The sequence below is a fragment of the Bufo gargarizans genome, chromosome 4 (assembly GCF_014858855.1).
Source record: "Bufo gargarizans isolate SCDJY-AF-19 chromosome 4, ASM1485885v1, whole genome shotgun sequence".
Classification (NCBI taxonomy): Eukaryota; Metazoa; Chordata; class Amphibia; order Anura; family Bufonidae; genus Bufo; species Bufo gargarizans.
In genome coordinates, this window is record NC_058083.1 from 202,532,827 (window position 1) to 202,560,824 (window position 27,998).

General features: G+C 39.9%; 1 protein-coding gene and 1 long non-coding RNA gene across 2 annotated transcripts in view; both read left to right on the forward strand.

The window, feature by feature from the left end:
- Window positions 1-27,998, forward strand: part of LOC122936309 (receptor-transporting protein 3-like) — a 46,945-nt gene that overhangs the window by 15,542 nt on the left and 3,405 nt on the right. Inside the window, exons 2-3 of the mRNA XM_044292460.1 lie at window positions 15,045-15,140; window positions 25,134-25,319. Coding sequence (XP_044148395.1) covers window positions 25,138-25,319 — 182 coding nt within the window. The 5' untranslated portion in view covers window positions 15,045-15,140; window positions 25,134-25,137. The remainder of the gene's footprint in view (window positions 1-15,044; window positions 15,141-25,133; window positions 25,320-27,998) is intronic.
- Window positions 1,186-5,671, forward strand: LOC122936310. Its single transcript, XR_006388908.1, has 4 exons — window positions 1,186-1,244; window positions 1,808-1,878; window positions 3,994-4,038; window positions 5,612-5,671. It is a non-coding gene; the product is annotated as an uncharacterized LOC122936310 (long non-coding RNA).

The following is a 27,998-nucleotide window of genomic DNA, read 5'->3' on the forward strand; positions in this document are numbered from 1 at the left end:
GGGACAGGGATTGGAAAGGGAGGGTGGATTAGGGATCTGGAACCTTTGCTGCTGCTGCTGAAATAAATAAATCACTGCAGCAGATGTTTCAGATGTTCTTCTTTCTTCTTCTTTACAGGTACCAATAAAAGCAAGTCCCAGCAGATACAGCACAGAGGGGCACATGTCCACTCTGTATGCAGTCTCCAGCTAGAGTGGCTACATGCAGAGGGATTATTCCTGTTCCCTCTGCTTCTGTAGCGCTGCCGTTGGCTGGAGCGTTGTTCCAGCCAATCATAGTGTTGGCAGGGACGCCAAACACTGAAGTCCCCTGCCTGACATCGGAGGAGAAATGTGCTGACTAGTTCAGCATCGGTCACCTCCACATGACCCCCCCATCCCGGCCCCCCTGCAGCTCCATGCTGCTTCCGGCACTGCGATGTGCTTCTCTGCATTGGCCGGCCAATCACAACGCTTGGAGCTGCAGGGGGTAGAAATACGCAATGCTGCTCTTACCCGGCATAGATGCCTGTCGGTAAGAGCAGCCATCATGCTACGGTTTCCTCACGATCATGCTCCAGAACCCGGTGGACCCGGTGGTCCTTAAGTCACATCCAGCTGAGCCGTACACTTGTACGGCGTGGGTCCTCTATGGGTTAAACAATGTGGACACTGTTCAGTTAGATAACTTTGTGCCCTACACAGCGATTGATTCAAAGCGGGCTGTCTCTTATAGATCCCTTCAGCTTCAGATTACAGAGCTGTGCACTGTTCCTGCACTGTCCCTGCAGTCTCCCTATGCTCTCCCTATGCTCACCCTACAGTGTGTAGAAACTCTCCTTATGATGTCATACGCTCCAATTCACAAAATAGAATAAATCATCACTCAAAATAGAATTTAAGCAAATATCTTTATTTATTTAGTTGGGTAATTAAAGGCCGCAATGCTTATTACTTAACCAATTAATTATAATCTGGTTAATCCAATTTATTCTCAAATATAAATAAGTAAATATTTAAACCAATAAACCATATAACACTCAGTCCACTCAGAGAGTGACTTAACCCCCGTCAATAAGCAAAGCGACAAAATAAATAGGGAAGGGAGGGAGGGAACTTGAAAAATACTTACGTGAATGAGCCAAAATCGTTATTTTCTGTTCTTTTATAGGTTCTCAAACTGGCAGTTAAAGTGATCTCCAATCAAATTTGAAGATATCAGCGCAAGCACCCACAGCATCTGGGTTAACCCATTCTTCACATAGGTAAGTAAATAATATAATCAACATATTAACTGTAATGTTAGGTGCCATGTCATCATGGCTCACCACACTGAATTTATCAGTATGGTTCGCTCCATGATGTCATACGCTCCAATTCACAAAATAGAATAAATCATCACTCAAAATAGAATTTAAGCAAATATCTTTATTTATTTAGTTGGGTAATTAAAGGCCGCAATGCTTATTACTTAACCAATTAATTATAATCTGGTTAATCCAATTTATTCTCAAATATAAATAAGTAAATATTTAAACCAATAAACCATATAACACTCAGTCCACTCAGAGAGTGACTTAACCCCACAACGCCACATAAAAACAAGTGGCCCAATAAACATTGCAAGCCTTTAATAAAAACCATTATCAATTATGTTCTGCAAATCTGAAATGAATATATCACATCCAATATCAGAAAGCTGATCATCCTTTTCTTGGTAAAGTCCTCTAACGAATCCTTCTAATTCAACATGTCTGTAATTGCCATGACCAATTTCCTTCAAATAAATCTCCATTTTTTTATTAATTCTTTTCCTAATTGTTTCCAGAAAGGATAACTCAGAATTGAACCAAGAAAATTTTGGGATGATGTCAGAAAATACGAGTACAACACCATCAAGTAAGTAGCATATTTTACATAACAATTCTTTTAATTCATAAATTAACAAATGCGTTTTGATTTTTCCCAAATCAAACGAGCCAATATGTAAAATAAACAGGTCAGGTTTCGACATTTTTGAATATATAAGGCTGACATTCTTGAAGATATCAGAAATTTTAAGGTCAGCAAAGGAAAACCAGTTTATGGAAAATTCTGCTGAATAACCTAAATTAACAGTAGAATGTCTAAAAGCAGATCTTCTCTCAGCCAATTGAATCAGTTCATCACCAAAAATCCATACAACTTTTGAAGGTCCTATATCAATAATGGGGGATTTGAGATTTTATTGTCTGCAGCAATCTCGCTTAATCTTAGAGCAGCAAAGAAAGCTATAGAAAATGCTGCAGAAAATAAATTGGTTTCATATTCCGAAGAACAAACTAATACTAAATTACATATGACCTTTTGTAACAATTCAATAGATAAAGGGCTGGTCTTAACATTGTGGACTGACTTTCTTTTGATACCTTTAATCATTTGTTTAATGATAAAATTATTCAGAATAGAGCTTTCGCCTTTTAATTTAAAGAAAAAAGAAATGCCCGATAATTTTTTAGAAATAGAATCGGCTTGTAAACCGTTGTTGTAAAGATATATAATAAATTTGATAAAATTCCCTAAATTAAAATCAATGTAAGAAATTTTTTTGAGATATGCAGAAAAGCTTCCAATCCAACCATGCGGCAGAATATGCTGCCCATGTATTCTTGGCTAATGAACCAAAAATAAGTTCATTAGTTAATCCTCTGATATCTCCCAAAGATGAGTTGGACAAGGAATTCCCATTCGGGAAGCTCGAGGTGTCATTAAGAAGAATTCCTTGAAGCGCTGTCGGGACAAATAATCAGCAATATAATTAGTTTTCCCAGAAATAAATCTAGCTTTTATCCAAATGTTAAATTTTAGACATTGAAAAACTATCTTACGCAATAATGAAGAAACTAACGGAGACTTTGAAGTTAAACAGTTTATGGAAAAAACTACTCCCATATTGTCCAACCTTAGCAGAATTCTCTTATTCTGAAACACTGAGGACCAAATTGTTAGAGAAACTAGAACTGGAAATAATTCTAGAAAAACCAAATTTTTTGAGTACATGTTATTACTAATCCAATTTAAAGGCCAACGTTCGGCAGACCAAAAGTTGTCAAAATAAGCACCATATCCAATAGCACCAGACGCATCTGTATAAAGAGACAAGAATATGGGATCGAGGTGAGGACTTACCTGATGTGGCAGCATACAATCTTTTAGAAAAGACCCTTCCCATGGGAATCACACGAGAAATAAAATTAAGAGAACCTAAAAGAGACTGAAGATGTTTAAGCGTAATTTTTTCTTTTTCGGATATGCGAGTTAATTGTTGAACAGTATTCTGGATTTTTTTCATTGGTATGCTAAATTCCATTCTTACTGTATTTATATCTATGCCCAAAAACTTTAGATTCGTAGTAGGATAGACAGTTTTATCTACAGCTAATGGAATGCAGAAATATTTAGCTATACCAATGAATCTATTCAGAAGATTCATACAAACATCCGAATCTACACGACCTATAAATAAAAAGTCATCGAGATAATGTAGTAAAAATCCACTACCTGAGTCAATATCCATAACCCAGTGTAGAAAAGTTGAAAACGCCTCAAAATAAAAGCAAGATAGGGTGAATCCCATGGGAAGGGCCATATCATAAAAGAATTTATCGAGAAAATAAAAACCCAAAGAATTATAACCGATGGGGTTTATAGGTAGTAGTCTGAAAGCAGATTTAATGTCAGCTTTGGCAAGAAGAGAATTGCGGCCTGCTTTTTGTAAAAAAGACAAAGCTTGATCAAATGAGGAGTATTTCACACTGGCTTTATTTTTTTCCATCTCATCGTTTAAGGAACTGAATTTAGGATAAGATAAATTGTGAATAAGACGAAAAGAATTTGGTTCTTTTTTAGGAACTAAAGCTAAAGGAGATATACGAAAATTCAAGAAGGGGGGAGAATCAAAGGGACCAGCAATCCTACCTGCCAAAATTTCAGATTCAATTTTTTCTTTAACAATGTCAATATTTTGTTTTACAGATAACGCATTTTCAACTAGAATGCAACCTGGACCCACAAATTCAGGTATGAAAAACCCATTGGTAAAACTGTCAATTAATAAATTAGCCATCTGAATGTTTGGGTAATGACCTAGCCACTGAATTATTATTGGCAAATTCAGCGGAGTCACCTTGTTTAAACGATTGAATTTCCTTGTTAGAAATTGGGAAGTGAATACCTTGTTTTTTAAAACATTTTGAGGCTGAATGAGAACCGGCACAGAAAGAACACTCGTGTCGGTATTTGCAATTATGTTGCCATCTGCAATGCGACTCGTTAAATGCGAAACAGATACCTTTTTTGACGTTAATGAAATTGGGTTGACGAAAAAGATTGTTTTTGTTAGGGAGCATTAAATTCAACCAAAGCCCGACATCTTTACTACCCCAATTTAGATTCGGATATACTGCAAGTTTCTGACGAAAGGATTCGTCATACAGACACCAACCCATTCCGCCAAAATTTCTATATGCCTCCAAAATAGTATCTACATGGTAAAATAAACCAGTACAAAGACTAGGAAATTTTTCACCCAAAACTGCTGCGTATATATTAAATGCTTGCAGCCAGTTAAAAAAGGATTTCTGGTGTAATTTTCTATTTTCTTCAGAATCTGATTTTTTGTCTTTCAATAATTCACTTTTTAAATTCTCACTAGATGAAGGAAGAAGAGAAAAAATTTCAACATATTCTTTTCTCCAAATTTTTTCTTTCACGCTCAAGGGTAAATGAAACCCTAATGGAGAAATTTGACACGCCAGAACTTCTTTAACAGATGTCTCTTTTATACCTGAGTTAAATTCAAGCTCAGGAATTACTGCCATTTCAGGGTTAATATTGGACATTTTAGGTACATTAGTGAACGGTTGAATGGTTGAATTAGCAGCAGTCAGACTATTAAGGGTATTAACTTGACTGACATCTGCTAATCCAGACCAAACATTTTTTGGTGATTCATCCTTTTTAGATAGGTAAAGTAAAAATTCATCAAACAACTGAATCTTCAATTTAGAAGAATCAATGTCAAGTGAATTAATCTCTTGATTAATAGTGCCCTGCGGTTTGCAGTCACTTAAAAAGTTATAATTCAGCTCACCAGAAGCAGATGATGTAGGAGGATGATCAACTGTTGAAGCAGGTGATGGCTCCTGAGTGACAGTTGAATGCTGTTGAAAATGACGCCGTTGAATTTTCCTGCTGGCTCGGCTTGAAGATAAGTTGGTTTTCTTGGTCTTAGAAGGAGGCGCATATTGTGAAGGGGAATATGCCCTCTTGTCTCTCCGCTGACGTTTTTTAATCGGCGAGCGGGTCTCAGGTTTTTCGCGCATGCGCAAAAAATTATCGCAGGGAGGATCGATCAGTTCGGCGCTCGCGCCAGGTACTGCGCAGCAGACGGGATTAGAAGATAAAAGAAGCTCTTCTTGCTGGTCCGGTCCTTGCTGTAAGCACTTCCTCAGCCATTCTTCTCCCCCTTGGCTTTCTGCTCTGAAAATAAGTTGTTTCAACAGATCTTCCATGACACAGATGAACGCAGGTCTGTCTCTTGAAAAATACTTACGTGAATGAGCCAAAATCGTTATTTTCTGTTCTTTTATAGGTTCTCAAACTGGCAGTTAAAGTGATCTCCAATCAAATTTGAAGATATCAGCGCAAGCACCCACAGCATCTGGGTTAACCCATTCTTCACATAGGTAAGTAAATAATATAATCAACATATTAACTGTAATGTTAGGTGCCATGTCATCATGGCTCACCACACTGAATTTATCAGTATGGTTCGCTCCATGATCTCCCTACACTGTCCATGCACTCTCCCTATTTAATATTCCACAATTAAAGACTTCTTAAACACTGTCTCTAGTGCTTGTCACGTCTCTCCCTATGCTCAGCTCACAGTCAAATGGCTGACACAGCACGGGATAAGGCTTTTATAGGGCTGTGGCATCACAGAGGCTGTCTGTCTGCATGGCACTATGGCTGATCTCACACTCCCAGGCTTCTGACTTTTACTTTGTAACACATGTAGCCACCATTTTAGGAAAAAAATGATATGTTACCATGAAGCACTAGGAAATTGGGATTTTTTGAGAATCAAATTTTTCCTAAACTTCAGATCGAATTCCCCTTCGGATGCTTAGATTTGCTCAACACTAATGGGAATTGAAAAAATTTAACACAATTACCAAAATTCTGGAAATTCTAAAAAAAGTTATGTTTTTTATTTCTTCATTTCTTTAATGCGAACATGATTTTAAAAAAAATTCTGTCATTTTCTGATGACACATTGTGGGAGATCTATCAAACTGTTGTAAAGTAGAACTGGCTTAGTTGCTCATAGCAACCAATCAGATTCCACCTTTAATTTTTCACAGCTCTATTGGAAAATGAAAGGTGATATCTGATTGGTTGTTCTGGGCAACCATAGCTGGCTATAGTATCAAGGCTGTACTGCACATGCACCAATTCCCCAAGCACTGGCACATGCGTGAAATCACAGGGCCAGGCATTTTTCATCTCCCCTGCCTGGTCCTGTTACTGAAAGGAGGGGGGATGGGGCTGGCCAAGATAATGTGCTGTTCTTTTGGTGTGATAAGGTGGAATAGTGATAGTAGCAGCTAATGATCATATCACAGAATCAAGGATTTCTCAGGGATGTGGGCTCTGATCAGAATTGGGGAAACACTATTTTAATCAGGAGAACTGCGCACACCTGGCGCTGTACTTGGATAACTATGGAGGTATGTAGTGCCATATTTCCTTTTAAAAATGCAGATCCATAATTGACATGCCTGTGATTTTCTTAATTGAAGTCTTGAGCAGCGTGATTCTCAGTACTACTTAACTATAACTCCTGGTATCTGACTGCAGCCTGTTTTCTGGATTATCCTCCAGTCTACTGTTTTGGGTTCTTCTGATTATTCCTGGTATCCTTCCTGTGTCTTGTCTTTGGATTCATCTCTCGCCTGCTGATTTTGCTCTAACCGCCTCTCCTGGTTTTGACCCTGCTTGTCGACTACTCTTTGCATCGACAGTCATTCTGGTCTGCTCTTAGTGAACTCGCACCAGTTACCCGCAACCTTACTTCTCAGACATAACCTGGATACATAGCAGCCAAGTCTATCATGCCTTGCAGCGTGCTCTGGTGAACAGCTAGATTTAGCCTTAGCTTTCTTATGACCAGGCTACGGACAACTGTCAGCAGTTTATGAGTTCGCTGGCTGTGGTTCCGGATAGTGACCATAGGGTATCTGACACACTGATGTTGGACAAGAGTGCCTGTCTAACACTCTCTGTTCTCGTTTATCCCTATGGTGATTGATGGGGTTCAGGTTAGGGCTCTGTACCAGCTAGTCATGTTCCTCCACACCAAGCACAGCTAACATGCCTTTATGTTTGTTGTGTGCACTGGGACACAATAAGAAAAGTACTTGCCACAAACTGTTTCCACAAAGTTGGAGTGTACAATTGTCTAAAATGACTTGGTATGCTGAAGCATTAAGATTTGATTTAACTGGAAGTAAGGGGGCTTTGGCCAACCCCTGAAAACCAACCCCATAACATTATCTCTTCTCCAGCTAACTTTACTGTTGGCACAATGCAGTAAGACTGGTAACTCTTTTTTGGCAGGTGCCAAACCCAGACCCATCAGACTGCCATATAGTGAAGCGTGATATGTCATTCTACAGAACACATTTCCACTACCACAGAATTCAGCTGCAGAGTGCCTTACACCACTTCACACCACCGCTTGGCATTGCTCTTGTTGATGTAAGGCTTGCATACAGCTTCTTGGCCATGAGAATCTATGTCATGAAGCTCCATCCTGCATAGTTTTGTGCTGATGCTTAAAGGGGTTGTCCAGCCTTGTAACTGAAAACCCCTAGGGTCCTAACCTGTGCCCCCTAACATCAAAAACCCCTCTTAACAGTCAGCGCTGCACTAGCAAGCCACGTGACTGACAGTTACAGACCTCAGCGGTCACTTTGACTTGATCTATGCCAGAGGAGGTTTGGATATCTGCAGTGACAGAGCCAGCAGAGAACTGGCAACTTTTATTCACTATACACTTCAGCACTTGGTGACCCCATTTTGTAACTTTAAATAATTGTTCCTTTAAGAGTTATGGTGGTTCCTAAATGTTTCCACTTAGCAATAATACTACTCACATTTCATTGTGGAATATCTATAAGAGAAGACATTAATTTCATGAACTGACTTGTTGCAATGGTGACATCCAATGCCATGCCCTAATTCAGTGAGTTCTTTAGATTGACCAATTCTTTCACAATTTTTGTGTTGAGGCAGACTGAAAGGCTAGGTGCAGGACTTTATACACCTATTGAAATGGGACTGAATGACACAACTGAGTTCAGTGATTAAGAGTTGTGCCCAACACTTTTTCCATATGTGGTAATATATATATATATATATATATATATATAAAAATATATATATATATCTACAGTACAGACCCAAAGTTTGGACACACCTTCTCATTCAAAGAGTTTTCTTTATTTTCATGACTATGAAAATTGTAGATTCACACTGAAGGCATCAAAACTATCAATTAACACACGTGGAATTATATACATAACAAAAAAGTGTGAAACAACTGAAAATATGTCATATTCTAGGTTCTTCAAAGTAGCCACCTTTTGCTTTGATTACTGCTTTGCACACTCTTGGCATTCTCTTGATGAGCTTCAAGAGGTAGTCACCTGAAATGGTTTTCACTTCACAGGTGTGCCCTGTCAGGTTTAATAAGTGGGATTTCTTGCCTTATAAATGGGGTTGGGACCATGAGTTGCGTTGTGGAGAAGTCAGGTGGATACACAGCTGATAGTCCTACTGAATAGACTGTTAGAATTTGTATTATGGCAAGAAAAAAGCAGCTAAGTAAAGAAAAACGAGTGGCCATCATTACTTTAAGAAATGAAGGTCAGTCAGTCCGAAAAATTGGGAAAACTGTGAAAGTGTCCCCAAGTGCAGTCACAAAAACCATCAAGCGCTACAAAGAAACTGGCTCACATGCGGACCGCCCCAGGAAAGGAAGACCAAGAGTCACCTCTGCTGCGGAGGATAAGTTCATCCGAGTCACCAGCCTTAGAAATCGCAGGTTAACAGCAGCTCAGATTAGAGACCAGGTCAATGCACATAGAGTTCTAGCAGCAGACACATCTCTAGAACAACTGTTAAGAGGAGACTGTGTGAATCAGGCCTTCATGGTAAAATATCTGCTAGGAAACCACTGCTAAGGACAGGCAACAAGCAGAAGAGACTTGTTTGGGCTAAAGAACACAAGGAATGGACATTAGACCAGTGGAAATCTGTGCTTTGGTCTGCTGAGTCTAAATTTGAGATCTTTGGTTCCAACCACCGTGTCTTTGTGCGACGCAGAAAAGGTGAACGGATGGACTCTACATGCCTGGTTCCCACCGTGAAGCATGGAGGAGGAGGTGTGATGGTGTGGGGGTGCTTTGCTGGTGACACTGTTGGGGATTTATTCAAAATTGAAGGCATACTGAACCAGCATGGCTACCACAGCATCTTGCAGTGGCATGCTATTCCATCCGGTTTGCGTTTAGTTGGACCATCATTTATTTTTCAACAGGACAATGACCCCAAACACACCTCCAGGCTGTGTAAGGGCTATTTGACTATGATGGAGAGTGATGGGGTGCTGCGCCAGATGACCTGGCCTCCACAGTCACCGGACCTGAACCCAATCGAGATGGTTTGGGGTGAGCTGGACCGCAGAGTGAAGGCAAAAGGGCCAACAATTGCTAAGCATCTCTGGGAACTCCTTCAAGACTGTTGGAAGACCATTTCAGGTGACTACCTCTTGAAGCTCATCAAGAGAATGCCAAGAGTGTGCAAAAAGCAGTAATCAAAGCAAAAGGTGGCTACTTTGAAGAACCTAGAATATGACATATTTTCAGTTGTTTCACACTTTTTTGTTATGTATATAATTCCACATGTGTTAATTCATAGTTTTGATGCCTTCAGTGTGAATCTACAATTTTCATAGTCATGAAAACAAAGAAAACTCTTTGAATGAGAAGGTGTGTCCAAACTTTTGGTCTGTACTGTATATATATATATATATATATACTGTATATATATATACTAGCTGAAGGACCCGGCTTTGCTTGGGTATATTTAATCTATTTTGTTTAATGTTTGTATGTGTCGTTAAAAGATATCAACATTATCCACTATAACAGTGACATCTACTGCCCCATAACACTGACCTCCATAGCGGACCATCCCCTTAACTGTGACCTCCACAGCAGCCTTCCCCTAGGGTGGCCAGAGGTCTGGTTTTAGGCCGGACAGTCCGGCTTTCAGACTCCCTGTCCTCCGTCTGGCGCAGGGCCTGAATGGACACAAGGATGTCCTTTTGAACAGCTCACTCTCAGACAGCAGCAATGTGCTGTCTGAGTGTGAGTTGCAGGAAGAAAGTCACCGTTCATCCCACCCCTGCAGCTGACAAAAGTTGATTTTTAACTTCACTTTTCAATCCATGTGGGCTGAGGAGTAGGAGGAGGCGTGGCTTAGCAGGACCTAGAAGTAGATTTTTAACTTCATCTTTTCAATCTCTGTTGGCTGAGGAGTGTGGGGGGGCATGGCCTAACCAGATCAGGGGACGTGTCCTTTTAAACAGCTCACTCTAAGACAGAAGCCCTGTGCTGTCTGAGTGAGAGCTGCAGGGAGAAAGTCACCCTCCCTCCCTCCCCTGCAGTTGACAGAAGTTGATTTTTACATTCATTTTTTCAAAAAGTGGGAGGGGGTGTGGCCTAACCAGATCAAGAGCATGGCTTAGCAGGACATGGGGGCAGGGTTTTAAGTTTGTCGTTTGAGGGTGGACACATTGTGGCAGGGGTGTGTCTGGGCTCCTTCCTGCAAGAGTGACACCCCTCTAGGCACCTGTCACCACAGGTGGGTAAGCGGGGAAACAACCAAACACAGGGAAAATCAACAGGAAAAATGACTAGGCCAAAAAGCTAGGGAGAAAAGGGTCACCTCCTAGCAATCCCTAAAAGCTGTCCCTAGACTGCTTTGCCCATGTGCATACACTTAGGGTGGATATGCACATGCCCTCGTGCCTAAATATGAACACCCTGGGCAAACCCTAAGCAGCAGGGAAAAGGGAAGAGGCAGCCTGCTTCTTCCAACCAGGAAGAAGCAAGCGTCTCCCTAAAGGCCTAGATAACACACACAAAGGGAAAGAAAGGAGAGGACTTATCTTAAGCAGAGCTGGAGCAGACTATCCACTACAAATCAAGAGCTCCTAGAAAATAACTATAACCCGCACAGTCCACTGAGGGAAGGAGGGATAAATAGCCTCACTAACGATAACGAAACCCAGTACACCTGAGGGAAAGTGGATCCAGCTCAAATCCAAATCAAAACAAACCAAGAAGTCAGACATGTGCAGCCAGTCTGACAGATCTCCGCACATTCACAGGGCAAGGCGTGACAGCACCTTACTGGCTCATTTGCATACCAAATAAAATGGATTTTCAGAGGATAAAAACATCTATTGCTGGAAAAAAGACACATCTTGAAATAAGGTACTAAGTGCTATTAGGCCATGATTTTACTTCAATAGCATTTTTCCTGGTGACAGATTTCCTTTAAAGCTCACCTACAGCAGTGAAGAAAAATGGCTGGGTTGTTATGGAAAATTGGTGTAAAGCTGTGTATGTGGAGGCTAACGGCCTGTGAGCTTCTATTGGCTGATAAGGGTCATATGACCAAGCTTCTATTGGCTAATGCATTTTTTTGGGAATATCTCAGGAATTAGAGAGCTGAGACCTGGTCTAAAACCTTCCTGGACACCTGATGTACCTGTGTGCCAAATTTTGTGATTGTAAATGCGACGGTGCGGATTCCTTTAGCGGACATACATACATACACACACACACATACACCATACACTCAGCTTTATATATTAGATATAATATATAAATATATATATTGAATATATTTTTATATATATATATATATATATATATATATATATACACTACGTGCAGAATTATTAGGCAAATGAGTATTTTGACCACATCATCCTCTTTATGCATGTTGTCTTACTCCAAGCTGTATAGGCTCGAAAGCCTACTACCAATTAAGCATATTAGGTGATGTGCATCTCTGTAATGAGAAGGGGTGTGGTCTAATGACATCAACACCCTATATCAGGTGTGCATAATTATTAGGCAACTTCCTTTCCTTTGGCAAAATGGGTCAAAAGAAGGACTTGACAGGCTCAGAAAAGTCAAAAACAGTGAGATATCTTGCAGAGGGATGCAGCACTCTTAAAATTGCAAAGCTTCTGAAGCGTGATCATCGAACAATCAAGCGTTTCATTCAAAATAGTCAACAGGGTCGCAAGAAGCGTGTGGAAAAACCAAGGCGCACTTCGCTCCACGAGGCAGAATCTAAAAGTACGCACGGGCGCATCAGGCACAGGCCTGTGCGCACGCGCGGGATCTTTGAAAAGGAGGAGGGGGCACTGAGGAGAGCCGGAGGCGGATTTCATTACATCGAGGTGGCGCTGAAAGGATCATGGGAGGAGCTGGGCACCAACGGCGGCGGCGGAGAGCGGCAGATTCAGACCTTCAGAAACGCCCTGGGCACCTTATCAAGAAGATTGGCAGGTTAGATAAAAGCGATTTTTATCAAAACTACACGGCGGATTTATCTTATAACAACAGCTTTGTAATGACAAGGGCACCATGGAGAGAACAATAGTTTTAAAAGGGGGGGTTAGAAACTGGTGACAGAGTCCCTTTAAGAAAGGTTCTATTGTTGAGCTGAAACGTTGCTGTTATCACATGGGTGACTAAAGGACTTCATGTTTCTTTTTAAAAGTGCTGCCCCTTTTTCTCTTTCTCTCTCTTTCATATATATGTATATATATATATATATATATATATCTATATATATATGTGTATATATATATATATATATATATATCACACAAAAGTGAGTACACCCCTCACATTTTTGTGTACTTCATACTATCTTGTGTTAAGATATGACATTTTGATACAATGTAAAGTAGTCAGTTTACAGCTTGTATAAGGTGTGCCCTCAAAATAACTCAACACACAGCCATTAATGTCTAAACCAATGGCAACAAAAGGGAGTACACCCCTAGGTGAAAATGGCCAAATTGTCCCCAAAGTGTCAATATTTTGTGTAGCCACCATTATTTTCCAGCACTGCCTTAACTCTCTTGGGCATGGAGTGTATGCTTGATGGGTTGAGATCTGGTGATTGACAACCTTTGCAGAATATTCTACTTCTTTGCCTTAAAATAAACTCCTGGGTTGCTTTCACAGTATATTTTGGGTCATTGTTCATCTGTACTGTGAAGCATGTCCAATCAACCTTGCTGCATTTGATTATTTCTGAGCAGAAAGTATATCCCTTTACACTTCAGAATTCATCTGTGTTCAGTTGCATCATCAATAAACACTAGAGACCCAGTGTGACTGGAAGCCATGCATGACTATGCCATCAGAGTGCCTCCACCTTGCTTTACAGAGGATGTGGTCTGCTTTGGATCATAAGCCGTTCCAAACCTTCTCCTTAGGTTATTCATCCCATCATAATGGGACAGGTTGATCTTAGTTTGATCTGTCCAAAGAATGCTGTTCCAGAACTGGGCTGGCTTTTTAAGAGTTTTTTTTTTGCAAAGTCTAATCTGGCCTATTTTTGAGGCTGATTAATGATTTGCACCTTGTGGTGAACCCTCTGTATTTTCTTTTAGATACTAATACACCTACTTCCTGGATAGTGTTCTTCACTTGGGTTGATGTTGTGAAGAGTTTTTTCTTGACCATGGAAAGGATGCCACTATCATCCATCACTGCTGTCTTCCATGGATGTCCAGGCCTTTTTGAGTTTCCGTGCTCATGTTGCGCACTTTTTACCAGAATGTACCAAACTGTCTATTTGGCTACTGCTAACATTTCCACTGTCTCTATGATGGATTTCTTCTATAGGGCAAAAGACCACCAAGGCCAGTGATTAGGTGGAAACGGCAAAGAACTTAATGGTTCATATATATTATTTTATTATTTTGCACCTTTAAAGGGGTTGTCCAGGTTCAGAGCTGAACCTGGACAGCCCTCCATTTTCACCCAGGCAGCCCCCCTGACATGAGCATCGGAGCAGTTCATGCTCCGATGCTCTCCTTTGCCCTGCGCTAAATTGCACAGGGCAAAGGCATTTTTCTGAGTTCCGGTGACGTACCGGGCTCTCTATGGGGCTGACAGGAACCCCGTTGACGTCACCGGCACTGATGGGCGGGATTTGGCTCTGCCCTAGCCAGTAAAACGGCTAGGGCAGAGCTAAAGCCCGCCCCTCAGAGCCGGTGACGTCACCGAACACACTGCTGGGCGGAAGTTACCGCCCGGCAGTGTGTTATTGAAAACACAAGAGCCTGTGCCCTGCGCGATCTAGCGCAGGGCACTGGAGCGCATCGGAGCATGAGATGCTCCGATGCTAGGCTCAGGGGGGCTGCCGGGGTGAAAATAAGGGTATGTCCGGGTTCAGCTCTGAACCTGGACAACCCCTTTAAGGGAACTGGTAGAGTTTTCTTATAACTTGGAATGGATTTCCTTTTTGTTTTGGCAAATACTCTTGGTTTGGTCAATATCCTTAGTCATCTATTCTATAAGTGCCTGAACAACAAGGTTGTACATTGACTATAAAGTAGCTACCTCCATTAGGTGGCACTACAGAGACAGCTTTCAATGGCCTATAGGACTCCCTACACCAGCTCTGGTTCTCTTCACAAGTACCAACAGTTCCCTCTAGACAAGAACATATTTTTTTTACCTTATCCTGGAGGGTCACTTTAGGACTACTTGACAAAGTCTATATTGGACTTCTGTACATAAGTTGTGACTAGACAAATCCAAAGGTACCATATCTTATAATTGTAATGTTGTGCTGTGTTTTCTTCTAGTTCTGACTATTTGCTTTAATGACATTCTGCACTATCATTGTTTCAGTTTCTATTCTCCTCTAGAGCTGTACTGTATAAAAGCAAAACAAGATAGATCAGAGTTAGAAGTCCTTCTGAGGGAAGCTTCACTCCTTCACTCCAGGTATGCATAACATATCTGTGCATTGTTTTTGACTACTGTTCATTTGAGTACCGTATTTTCTTGTTTCTATGTATCAAACAGAGTGTCGTATTGGCCATGTATCATATGAAGAAATGGTTTGCTGACTGAAAGATACACTGTACATCCCAAAAAATGCAACACAATACTCACAGTATCACAGTCAAGAAAAAATTCTCCATTTTATGTAATAAGTAAAGATCTGTAGCACCATCTGAATGATGCAAACATCTTGATTATCTTTAGCTATATATCATTTTCTAAAGATGTTAGATATTTGGAAACAGTATTCTAGCAGGGACTGGAGATTTTATATGGCTTGTGTGCTGTGTTTGCATGGATCAGAGCATTTTACACTTCTCATCTTATTATCTCCATAGGAGTTTACTCACCACAGTTCTGGCGTCACAGTAACCCTTGGTTGAAGTGATGCACAAACAATATATATTTTCCAATCATATATACTATGTAACACATTGTAACTGTTACAAAGGGCATTGTAGCACAAACAAATGACAAGTCACTATGCAAGCGTGTGAGGAGGTAATTAACCCCTTATGACCAACATTATTTTTTAGTTCTTTCCCTTTTCAACAGCCATAGCTTTTTTATTTTTTCATTGACATGGGTTGAGGCCTTGTTTTATATTGGGAGAAATGTTATTGTTTTTTGGCGTTATTAGGAGGTACATTTAAATTACAGTGTAATTTATATGATTTTTGTTCCCTGTAGAAATATAGAAAACATCAATTTCTGGGATGGTTCTTCTTTTTTTCTTTTTGATGATAAAATTAATTCTTCAGGTCACTATGGTCATGTGGATACGCAATATGTGTACGTTTTTTAAATTATTATTCAGTGTGCACAATAAAATATATTCATAAAAAAAAAATATATATTATTTTTGCGTTTATTTGCAGGCATGAGCGGGAGGTGCCTTATTAGATTTTGCGATATTTGTCTTATATTCGTCGATAATCGAATATTCTTCATTCTATTTATCACGAATATTATGCGATTTAATTATTTGCTTATTGCGATATATTTTCTTTTAACTGTATAAGGCAACTTTCCTATTGGTTGGCTATGGCTATTCTAATATGTGTATTTTATGAATATTCGCTATATTACTATATATTCTTGTTTTAGAATATTACGAATATTCTAAAATACGAAGTTATAGCAATATAGCGAATATTCGTAAAATACACATATAGACTGCAATTTAGATAATATAGTGCTATAGTATTTTTTTTAAATAGTGTACATTTTTTCCAAAAGTTCAGAAGAGAAAAAGAATTTGACTATAAAAAAAAGATTATAGCACTATATTAGCTAAGTTGCAGTCTATATGTGTATTTTACGAATATTCGCTATATTGCTATAACTTTGTTTTTTAGAATAAGATGAATATTCTAAAAAATGAAGTTATAGCAATATAGCGAATATATTCGTTTTTTAGAATATTCGTCATATCTTATGGTATTTTCTAACCCACAGGCGTTCCCATGGTGACTGTGACGCTTGTCGGGGAGGAGTATGTGAACAACTGTACAGATTGGGGGAAAAAAAGGCGAATATTCTAAATAACGAATATATTCCCTATATTTGCATATATTCATTTTTTAGAATATTCGTAATTTTTTTTCCATATGAAAACATGATTCCTCCCTGCTTAAGTTGACGAATATTCAAAATAACAAATATATAGCACTATATTCAAAATATTCGCGAAGGTGCGATATTCACGATTAATATTCGCTATTCAAATATTTATGCTCAACACTATTTATTTGTACAGTTTTTTTTATTACATTATTTAGAAAATTTGTAGCCAATTATGGAATTACTGTTTGTTTTTTTTTACTTTATTTCAAACTCATAATGTATTACTCTTGCATGATAATACCTTATTCTCTCTGCCACTATTACACAGACTACAGCAATAAAAGGATTAACAGCTGGGATTGGAGCTTCTGTTTACCCTGGCTGTAATGCAGGGGCATGCACTAAGCTGTTAGTAACAGCCGGTTCTTAGTGCTGGAGTTTTTCGGGACCTGTTAACTCCACTCTGATTTAGCAACGCCAAAAGATGGCACTGAAGACTGAGGTCCTGCACTACCACAAGACAGTAGGGGTTGTAAAGGGGTTAAAGTAGAAAGGAGGTTTTCATTGTATGTTGCATAGGGATATGTAGGTTAGGTTTGATTAATATGGCTGTATTCATTTTTTTTATTTTTTTATTCTATTATGGAAGTACTGACTAGTATGCAGAAGGCGTGGGGAATGAAGAGCTGCCTGTACTCACCTCTCCCTGATCTTCTCTGGGTCTGGGTGCACTATGACCCGACATTGTACACAGTCAGGTGACAGTGCAGCACGGGCCCGGAGAACATCAGGGACCGCAACTGCAAGAGCAAACTGAGGACCTGCAGAATAGTGGTGGAGCAGGAGAGGTGAGTGAATTTATTTATTTTGGGTCTGAACTGAGGGCTGATGGGGTCTAACATGGAGGTCTAAAGGGACTCTGATCTGAAGTCTAAAATAGGGGTCTGACATGGAGGTCTAAAGAGGCTTTGATCTGATGTCCAAAATGGGGGTATGATACAGAGGTCTAAAGGAGCTCTGATTTGAGGTCTGATATGGGGGTCTGATATGAGGTCTGGTACAAGAGTCTAATCGGAGGTGTAAGGGGGAATGTAAGAGGTTATTTATTGTACTGGCACATATTATAGGGGGGTATTGTTTGCACTGGTGCACATTATAAAGGTATTTAATGTACTGGTGCACATTATAAGGAGGTATATTTTGTACTGGCACACATTATAAGGCGATCATTTTTGTACTGGAACACATTATAAGGGGGTATTTTTGTACTGGCCGAACTTAGGGGAACATTTTTATACTGGCACACATTATAAGCAGAATTATTACTTCTGGGTGACTATGGGGAACATGATTACTATTATGGGCACAATGGGGGTATTATTACTAATGGGGGCACTGTTAATACTATGCACTCTGGCAGATAATTATTTCTATTGGTGGGACTATGCAGTATTACTATGAGGGGTATCCTGCCACAGTATCAGCTTAGTACTATTATTTGTGGGGGACATTATGTTTACAATATTAGTATCAGGGGCACTATTTGCTGGGCAGTTATTTTTTAGGGCACTGTGTGCCTATGATTATTGAAGAGGGCATTATCTGTGTGGTACTAGTATTTTCAGAGGGACTGTTTCTGCAGTATAGTTTTGGGGAGCACAGCGGGCACAGTATTGGGGTGGCAGGATGGGGGTTCAGAAGGTTGGAGGATGATGGAAAAAGTAGGAAACTGAGATGTATTTTTGTTAAACTGTGCAGAGACAAGAGATGGTTGAAAGAAATCCTCATGGCGGTCTGGTCCAAATATAAAAGATGAGGAAAGAAAACATCTACATTGTAGAAGTCACTGGATGTAAGAGGTATGTGGCACTGTATTACCCTATGTAATGTTTTTCAAGTATGTTTTTAACAGTAGGGCTGAAGGGAAGGGGTTAGGTTGAGAATTTGGCATGGGGGGGTGCCGTTTCAATTTTTGCCTCAGGCAGCAGAAAGGCTAGGTGCACCTCTTCTCCTTGCCATGCCACAAATCACTGAAGGAAGGTGGGGGCAAGCTGAACTCTTGTACCAGGGCATATGAGCCTTTAAGCTACTCTCATGGTCAGTCATGTACCTTGGGTAGGATGTGATGGAGTATATATGGTGGTTACTAATGGAAAGAATACGTCAGAAGGTTTGAAAATGGAAGTGACTGGTAAAGAGAAGCTGCCTAGTCCATGCATCCTGAATGCAACCCTTACTTTCGTGTGAATCAGCCCTAAAGTGAATATTTAACTGAGTTGACAGATTTTCCATATGTTATATGAAAATAACTTAGAAGTTAGAACCACCTCATAGCCTGTCAGAAAAATGTATATTTATATTGACAGTTGGCAGAGAAATAGGCAGAGTGGCATTGATGAAGTAACAGAGTTTCTGAAATGACCAATTTGTGCCAGTGAAGAGACCCATAGGAGTTGGAGGACTATATCTATGGTTTAAACTGTGAATTGATTTTTGAGGAACTGGGTGGTAGACCCAGGTTGTTGTAGTGAGGGAAAGTACTGTGTGTTTAGTGGGCAGACCATATGTTTTGTAGTGTACTGTGTTGTGACTACGGTATCTGTTGGAAGGGTGAATGAAGAATAATACAGCTGGTTGTGGCCTGTTTGAAGCCAGAATCTACTGTGCCGGAGTAGCTTTTTGATTTGTACCAACTGTCTTACTGAGGAGATGGCTATCCCAGAGGGTTAAGTGACCATCCTGACCTTTTCGAGATATCCTAGGATAGATAGCATGAAATGATCACCTTTGAAGAAAAAAAATTGTTACTTTTTTGGGAGTTATTAGAAAAAAATTATTTTTTCAGAGTTGGTCATCTTGCAACATATCATGCTGACAGATTCTCTTTAAAGAATATGGTGCCAATTTGTGCATGCCTTTTTGCCTTTTTAGTGAAAAGGTTTTATGATAGCCTTCTAGGAGAATAACATGAATCATGTATTGTATGTAGTATACAAGACTGCTTAGTATGCAACTTTTCTAGAAACAAATAGGAATCCAGGGAAATCCGAGCAAAAATGTTTTTCTGATAATTCATATATACATGTGAGAACATCCATTTGATGAAAACATTGATTTGTTTGGCAATGTACTTAAAATGTTGCTTTATTATTAACCTATTATAATTATTTAAATTATGAACCTATTTCCTCTAAACGGCATGAAAGGGGTTTATAGTTATTGTAAAGAGAATAACTTTTCTCTAGTAGGAGGGTTGGAATGCAGGTTCTGCCTATCATTATGCATATTACTATATCCATTGTGGTGATTAGGCCTTAGTGATGTTGCATCGTTAGTGATGTAAATTTCTGTGACTGTATTTTCCAACTGCTATTGCATAAGGGTATGTCACTGCAGAACAGTGATGGCGAACCTTTTAGAGACCGAGTGCCCAAACTGCAACCAAAAACCAACTTATTTATCGCAAAGTGCCAACACGGCAATTTACCCCGAATACCAATATAGTATATCTTCCATGTACTTTATCATTTAGCTATAATAGTCTGTCTACATTCAGTGCGCTGCCTGTGCTGTTCATAGTAAGCCCTGCGCTGATGAATGGCAGAAGTCTAAGGCATATTGGTACACTTTATGGTAGACTTTTTCCAGGATGTGGGTGCCCACAGAGAAGGCTGTGAGTGTCACTTCTGGCACCCGTGCCAAAGGTTCACCACCACTGCTATAGAGACACATAATCATTGGTTGGCAAGGGTATGTGAGATTACCACACTGTGGACATACTAAGACCTATCATCACAGGCTACAGAAGAAGACTGGCATTAAGAAACAGAAGACGAATGCATATAAATACAGTATAATACCAATTATTTATTAATTTGAACTTTTACAGGCTCTAGGAGTTTTTGAAAACTGTACCTGAATTGTAAATAAAGCCAGTCCATATAACTCACTACATTAACTTCTATTGTAAAAGTTACAATGTAAAAAGTACACAAGTTAATATATGTTAGATTTTGGAAAGTTTAAAAGGGTTTTAGAAATACTTTTATCCTATTTAGTTATGGCCCCTATCCTGTATGACCTGCTGAAGACTCATACTTACAGTGTCGGACTGGGGTGCCTAGGGCCAACCAGTAAAATTTATTTTGGGGGCCCACAATACGGATGCATTCAAATATTACCTGCTCACACAGAAGCAAGATGCTTCCAGATGAGTGAATATGCAGCAACTGCAGCAACTTTGAGAAGGTACGGTAGGTCCTGAGGAAAAGAGGACACTGGTAGCTTTCCTCTATACCTAGAAGTCATCTCAGCTCTGATCGTTTCTATAATAAACTTTGGAGTTTCTTTAATAATCTATCTAAGTTACTTATATGAACATAGGCTGGTTGAGGTGCTGTACATTGAATATATGTACGTAGTGCAGTAAGTCTACTGTTATGTGCCACTTGTGCAGGGGGTGGGAGACTAGGGGCCCATCTTCCTCTGGGGCCCATCGGGGGATTTCCCTGTACCCTTGTGGTCCAGTCTGAGCCTGCATACTTACCTGCACCTCAGGTTCTGAGCCCTGGCTCTGATTTGTTCATCTTTTGTATTAAAGAAGATGGGTCGGCACTGGGGTTTGCACGTGGTGCTCGCGGCCAGGGAAGGCGTCCCACTGGTATATAGCAAAGTAGGACCGGTACTTACTTTCTTGACCATATGAAGAGACTTTTACTCAAAGAATAATAGCATCATCAGTGACTAGTTTCGGCTCAAGCCTTTTTCAAACTGCAATACTCCATTAGTGAGCAAGACAGGATTTAAACACATACACTCTGCTGAGTGATGTCATCATGTTACCATGATAACCAGTAAACAGTGTGAATAATCATAAGGTGTCAGAGTGAAAACAGCAGACATGGCAATGTAGTAACCATAGGCAACCTATCCAGCAAATTAAGCATATGTATAAAAACGGGCACTCAGGCCATAGGGAGTTGCATCAAAAATGTAAATTTAATATACATACCATAGAGAGAACTTCCAAACTACCTTAAACTTCATTTCGAATTGATCTTAGGAAGATGACATAGTTAGTTCTCTCCAAGAATAAAAACAATTTCAATTTATTTTTATTTTTTTAATTTCTCGAAGTATTCCCGAAAGAATATGGTAAAGAGACTGCCTGCCTTCTTTCTATATGTTCGCCTGCTATACAAGATTCTCATATTTATATGGTAATTATACCAAGCCATGAGTGGTTATACACTTTATTAATGAGAATATAAACGGTCATATACGTCACCACTGGGAACAGAATCCGGAGGACTTCTATACTTATAATTATATTTATGTGGTTTCTTCAATTATTCGATGTGATCCACCAATCGATTTTCTTGATTATTCACTCGATTTACTGTTCGATCATCCATCTCCACCAGTCGACTATTTAACCAACTATTCGATATTGTTCGATTATAACATGAAATAATTTGTTTTTAACGCTATATGTTTAATGGTATGTACAGTACAGACCAAAAGTTTGGACACACCTTCTCATTCAAAGAGTTTTATTTATTTTCATGACTATGACAATTGTAGATTCACACTGAAGGCATTAAAACTATGAATTAACACATGTGGAATTATATACATAACAAAAAAGTGTGAAACAACTGAAAATATGTCATATTCTAGGTTCTTCAAAGTAGCTACCATTTGCTTTGATTACTGCTTTGCACACTTTTGGCATTCTCCTAAAGAGCCTCAAGAGGTAGTCACCTGAAATGGTCTTCCAACAGTCTTGAAGGAGTTCCCAGAGATGCTTAGCACTTGTTGGCCCTTTTGCCTTCACTCTGCGGTCCAGCTCACCCCAAACCATCTCGATTGGGTTCAGGTCCGGTGACTGTGGAGGCCAGGTCATCTGGCGCAGCACTCCATCACTCTCCTTCATGGTCAAATAGCCCGTATACAGCCTAGAGGTGTGTTTGGGGTCATTGTCCTGTTGAAAAATAAATGATGGTCCAACTAAACGCAAACCGGATGGAATAGCATGCCGCTGCAAGATGCTGTGGTAGCCATGCTGGTTCAGTATGCCTTCAATTTTGAATAAATCCCCAACAGTGTCACCAGCAAAGCACCCCCACACCATCACACCTCCTCATCCATGCTTCACGGTGGGAACCAGGCATGTAGAGTCCATCCATTCACCTTTTCTGCGTCGCGCAAAGACATGGTGGTTGGAACCAAAGATCTCAAATTTGGACTCATCAGACCAAAGCACAGATTTCCACTGGTCTAATGTCCATTCCTTGTGTTCTTTAGCCCAAACAAGTCTCTTCTGCTTGTTGCCTGTCCTTAGCAGTGGTTTCCTAGCAGATATTCTACCATGAAGGCCTGATTCACACAGTCTCCTCTTAACAGTTGTTCTAGAGATGTGTCTGCTGCTAGAACTCTGTGTGGCATTGACCTGGTCTCTAATCTGAGCTGCTGTTAACCTGCGATTTCTGAGACTGGTGACTCGGATGAACTTATCCTCCGCAGCAGAGGTGACTCTTGGTCTTCCTTTCCTGGGGCGGTCCGCATGTGAGCCAGTTTCTTTGTAGCGCTTGATGGTTTTTGTGACTGGACTTGGGGACATTTTCAAAGTTTTCCCAATTTTTCGGACTGACTGACCTTCATTTCTTAAAGTAACGATGGCCACTTGTTTTTCTTTACTTAGCTGCTTTTTTCTTGCCATAATACAAATTCTAACAGTCTATTCAGTTGGACTATCAGCTGTGTATCCACCTGACTTCTCCACAACGCAACTGATGGTCCCAACCCCATTTATAAGGCAAGAAATCCCACTTATTAAACCTGACAGGGCACACCTGTGAAGTGAAAACCATTTCAGGTGACTACCTCTTGAAGCTCATCAAGAGAATGCCAAGAGTGTGCAAAGCAGTAATCAAAGCAAAAGGTGGCTACTTTGAAGAACCTAGAATATGACATATTTTCAGTTGTTTCACACTTTTTTGTTATGTATATAATTCCACATGTGTTAATTCATAGTTGTGATGCCTTCAGTGTGAATCTACAATTTTCGTAGTCTTGAAAATAAAGAAAACTCTTTGAATGAGATGGTGTGTCCAAACTTTTGGTCTGTAATGTATATTAAATTTACATTTTTGATGCAACTCCCTATGGCCTGAGTGCCCATTTTTATACATGTACTTATCTTGCACTTGTTTATTGGGGCAAACATATACGTGAGCACCTGACTCCATTCGGTCTAGAGGTGAGCCGCCTGTTCATTTTCTACACATATCGAGCAAATTGTACCAAAGTGATTCAAAAGTTCATAGTGTTATTCTTCTTAGTCCAGCTGCACATCTTTGCAACATTTTGTCTTCTTAAAATGAGGGAGTTAAAATAAATAAATAAAGGGCAATTACAAAAAGCTATTTAGTTCATAATCTCTATTCAGACCCATAGGCTCCAGTGTCTGCAGCCTATGGATCCAGTATGCTTGCCTTTTTTTAGTAGCTGTATGCGGTTTCCACCTTTACGTGGTTGGGGTACATGGTTGATAATCTGAAATTGTAATTGTGGTATTTTTTTGTTTGCAAGCATCAAAGTGATAGGGTATGGGATAAAGTAAATTATCTTTGCGGATAGTCGATTTATACTTGCAAAACCTATCTTTCATCCATGCGGTGATCTCTTCCACATATAGCAGGCCACAGAGCATTCTAAAATATACACAGCAAAGCTGATGTCACATGTATAATCCCCCTTAATTGGGATTTGTTCTCCTGTTCGTGGGTGGGTCAGGTTTTCACCTTTAATCACACTGGATCAGTGTATACACTGTAGGCACGGGAAAGTACCCCTCCTTTGGGCAGTCAATAGGGATTGTCGGCACTTCTCCCTTCTGCCCCCCACGTCTGCTCTAACAATTTTGTCCCCGATATTCTCTGATCGTTTATGCTGTAGCACACCATTGGTGGGGATTGGAAACAAGATGTGCAATCAGTGCAGGATAGGAGCAACAGAAGTAGGTAACTATGAATCTTTCATTAAGTCACACATGCTAGGAGCTACAACCAATTAAGGAAGAATTTCTGGAAAACTCCTTTAAGCACTTTTGTAATAAAATTTGGCTTGTATGTTAGTTTTCATACAGATCTTTAAATTCGCAAATAACCACAGTTAACATATTCCCTACAATTATCAACATAAATGTATATAACTCAGATGGTGTCTGAATTACATAGTCATTTATCAAGTGGTGGTGCTTTTGATGGCATATGATTAGAGCATGACGTAAAGAAGATGGTCATATCTTGGGACTGCTTGTTATCCAGTTCTGTAGTTATTATCATTTATTATCATGTATTTTAGAACAATGGCTGGATTATCATCTGGAAATATCTGGATTGACACATTTCAAAGTCTGCAAAAGAAAGATTTAGAAGAAAGATATAGGAAAAAGTGGATTCTACAGTTCAACTATAAACTGGCGGACATTTTGACTGAAGAGCAGAGAAAGAAAGGGTGGAAGATCTCACAAACCACAAAGTTTGCCAGGTAAAAATACCATTTCCTAAATCTGCCAAAATATCAATGGGGTCATTTACTATCCAGAAATACGCCTATATAAGACGTATTTATTGCACAGATTGCGGTGCAAAGGTTATTTGCGGTGCAATCTGCGACTGTTCCCCTCTCACGCCAGGTCTAAAAAAGTGGGGGTAGCGTGGGCAGGGAAGGGGAAAGGACGGAAGGCTCGTCTCATTCATCATTTTCTATGCCTGTTTTAAGCGTAGAAAATGATTTAAATTCCCTGCTGGCGCTGTTCCAGTACAGCTCTGGTCCACATTGCTCTCTACGTCCTGGTTCCAGCTCAACACACTGGAAATAGCTGTGAACCCCATTCAGTCAAACACTATGTGTGAGGAGAAAAAGAAGAAAGAAAGAAAACGAGGCGTTTCGATTAACTTGATGTGCCTGCATTATCACCTGCGCTCATGAGTATAACAATACGAGTGTTTGTCAGCATTGAGTCACAGTGCTTCACTATTAGTGCGATTTCTGGTATCCCACAGGAATATCTAGTGGAAAAGGATACCTGTGGGACCTGATGTTTTTCCTATATACACTAAAGTGGATGGTTTGAGCTTAAAGAGGTTTTCTCCTGATCGGATAGGGAACGCGCGGTCCTGTAAAACGCATTGACGGAACTGTGAATTGTGCCCACCTCATCTTTGGGACCTGCAACTACAAACGCACCTAGAGGCTAATTAGCATATTATAAAAGTTAGATTTCTGGACTAACGGAGGAATAGATAAGAGTAGGAATAGGCTAGTTAGGTTCAGCTGATATTAGCACATCGCTAATGTCAGCTAGTTTAATAGGGTTAATTCTGGTGACAGAAACCCTTTAAGGGAACCTCAGTGGCTTATGACCCTGATCAATTTATTTTCCCCAACTCCCTAGTAGCTGCAACAAGGAACACACAGAAGAAAATGTATATGAACTATATTGATGTGGTATCTCATCCCATCTAGACAATAAAAAACTCTGAAAAAATTTAATAGAGATGTTTTCTGGAAGTGCCTAAGAGATCCCAGAATGGCCATAAATATGACTCCAATTCCAAAAATGCTATTCCTGAGTATTCAACTCTCTCCAATGCCAAAGTATATGATCTAGAATCCCTGCATAACCTATTAATCTTCCCCATGTGAAAGATCTAAACTGCTCTGGTCTTTACCAACTATGTGTGTTATCCCTCACCCATCCCCAAAACTGTGGTGTTAACATTTAACATGTAAATGTAATTCTACTATTTATTTCCTACTGTAAGTAGCCCCCCTTTCAAGTTTTTACACTCAACAAACCCTTCTGTAACTTCATCAACCTCAATATGATGGCCAATATGCATTTTTTTTTTTTACTTGTTAAATAGATATAAAAAAAATAAACAAAACACACATTCAGTAGAAAAAAACATTTCCATAACATCAGCAGCCCCATAGATTGACCTTTACCCAAATGATTTTGGCAAGGTAAGTCATTGTTAAAGGGCTTCTCTGGGAATTTTATATTGATGACTATCAATCAATATCAGCTATTTGGGGTCCATCTCCCAGGACCTCTGCCGCTCTATGAGTGCTTGGCCCTCTTCCTAGGCTAGTGACATCTCTGTTCCTCCACCGGTCACGTGGCCTAAGCACAGCTCAGTACCACTCAATACCATTCACTGGTCTTAATCTCTCTGCTGCTTGCATCAAATGCTCTAAGATTATTAAGAGGTGCACACCTCTCATCTATGCAGACCCATGCGCAAAAGTGGAGATCTACTCTAGCAAGGAAGCTGGTGTAGGTTTTTCCTGACATAGATTAGAAAAGATTTGATGGACCACCAAAGCTGTCCCTACACCACTCACTGCCTTGAAAGTGGTGAACGCTGTATAAAAACCCTAAAAAGTAGCACAATTTTTTGCAACAGCATGCTCCACGCTTTGCGGCTTTTTGGTGCCCGTTTTCAGGCACAAAGAAGATGGTACTTTCTCCTAATGTCTGTATAAATACACCTCTGGGAGACCAAATACCAATATATGGTGTCAGTCATCAGAAGTATGTGTGTTAGTTTAGCTACTAAGCAACTCCATGAGGCTGAGCCAAGCTTGTGGAGACATTTGACCTGCATACGAACAATTCTTAGTATGACACATGCAATGCTTTTGTAACTCCTGGAGTGAAACCAGTTCCACTTCATCTTTCGAGTTCTTACTTTATCATTGGGTTGGGTCCTTGCCTTGGCATAGTGGGTAGAAGGATTTGTGTGCTTCTTGTGGCTACATTTTTTTTAAAATAAAAACTACCTGATGGTTTAAAAATGAAAAATAAAAATAAAATAAATTCTTCCTTGTGGCAGCTAAGATACTGGACCAATATCTAGTCAAATGTGTGGAAGCCGGGCACCACTTTAAATTGTATCCACATCCTCGGGACCCAGATACAGTTGAATACAGCGGTGAAGCAGGTCCTCCATTTACCCTGTGGTTTGCAGCTGGTAGGAGCGATGAAGCGACATTATATGAAGCGACAATGTTCGTTGAAAGAACGTAGGCTAAATGAGTTTTCATTTTGGAGGCAATAAAAGGCCGTAATATCGTATTGGGAGTACATGAGGGCTTTATTCAGTGTTGTGGGTATATAAGAGGGAATCATATTGTGTGAGGAGCACATAAGAGGGATCA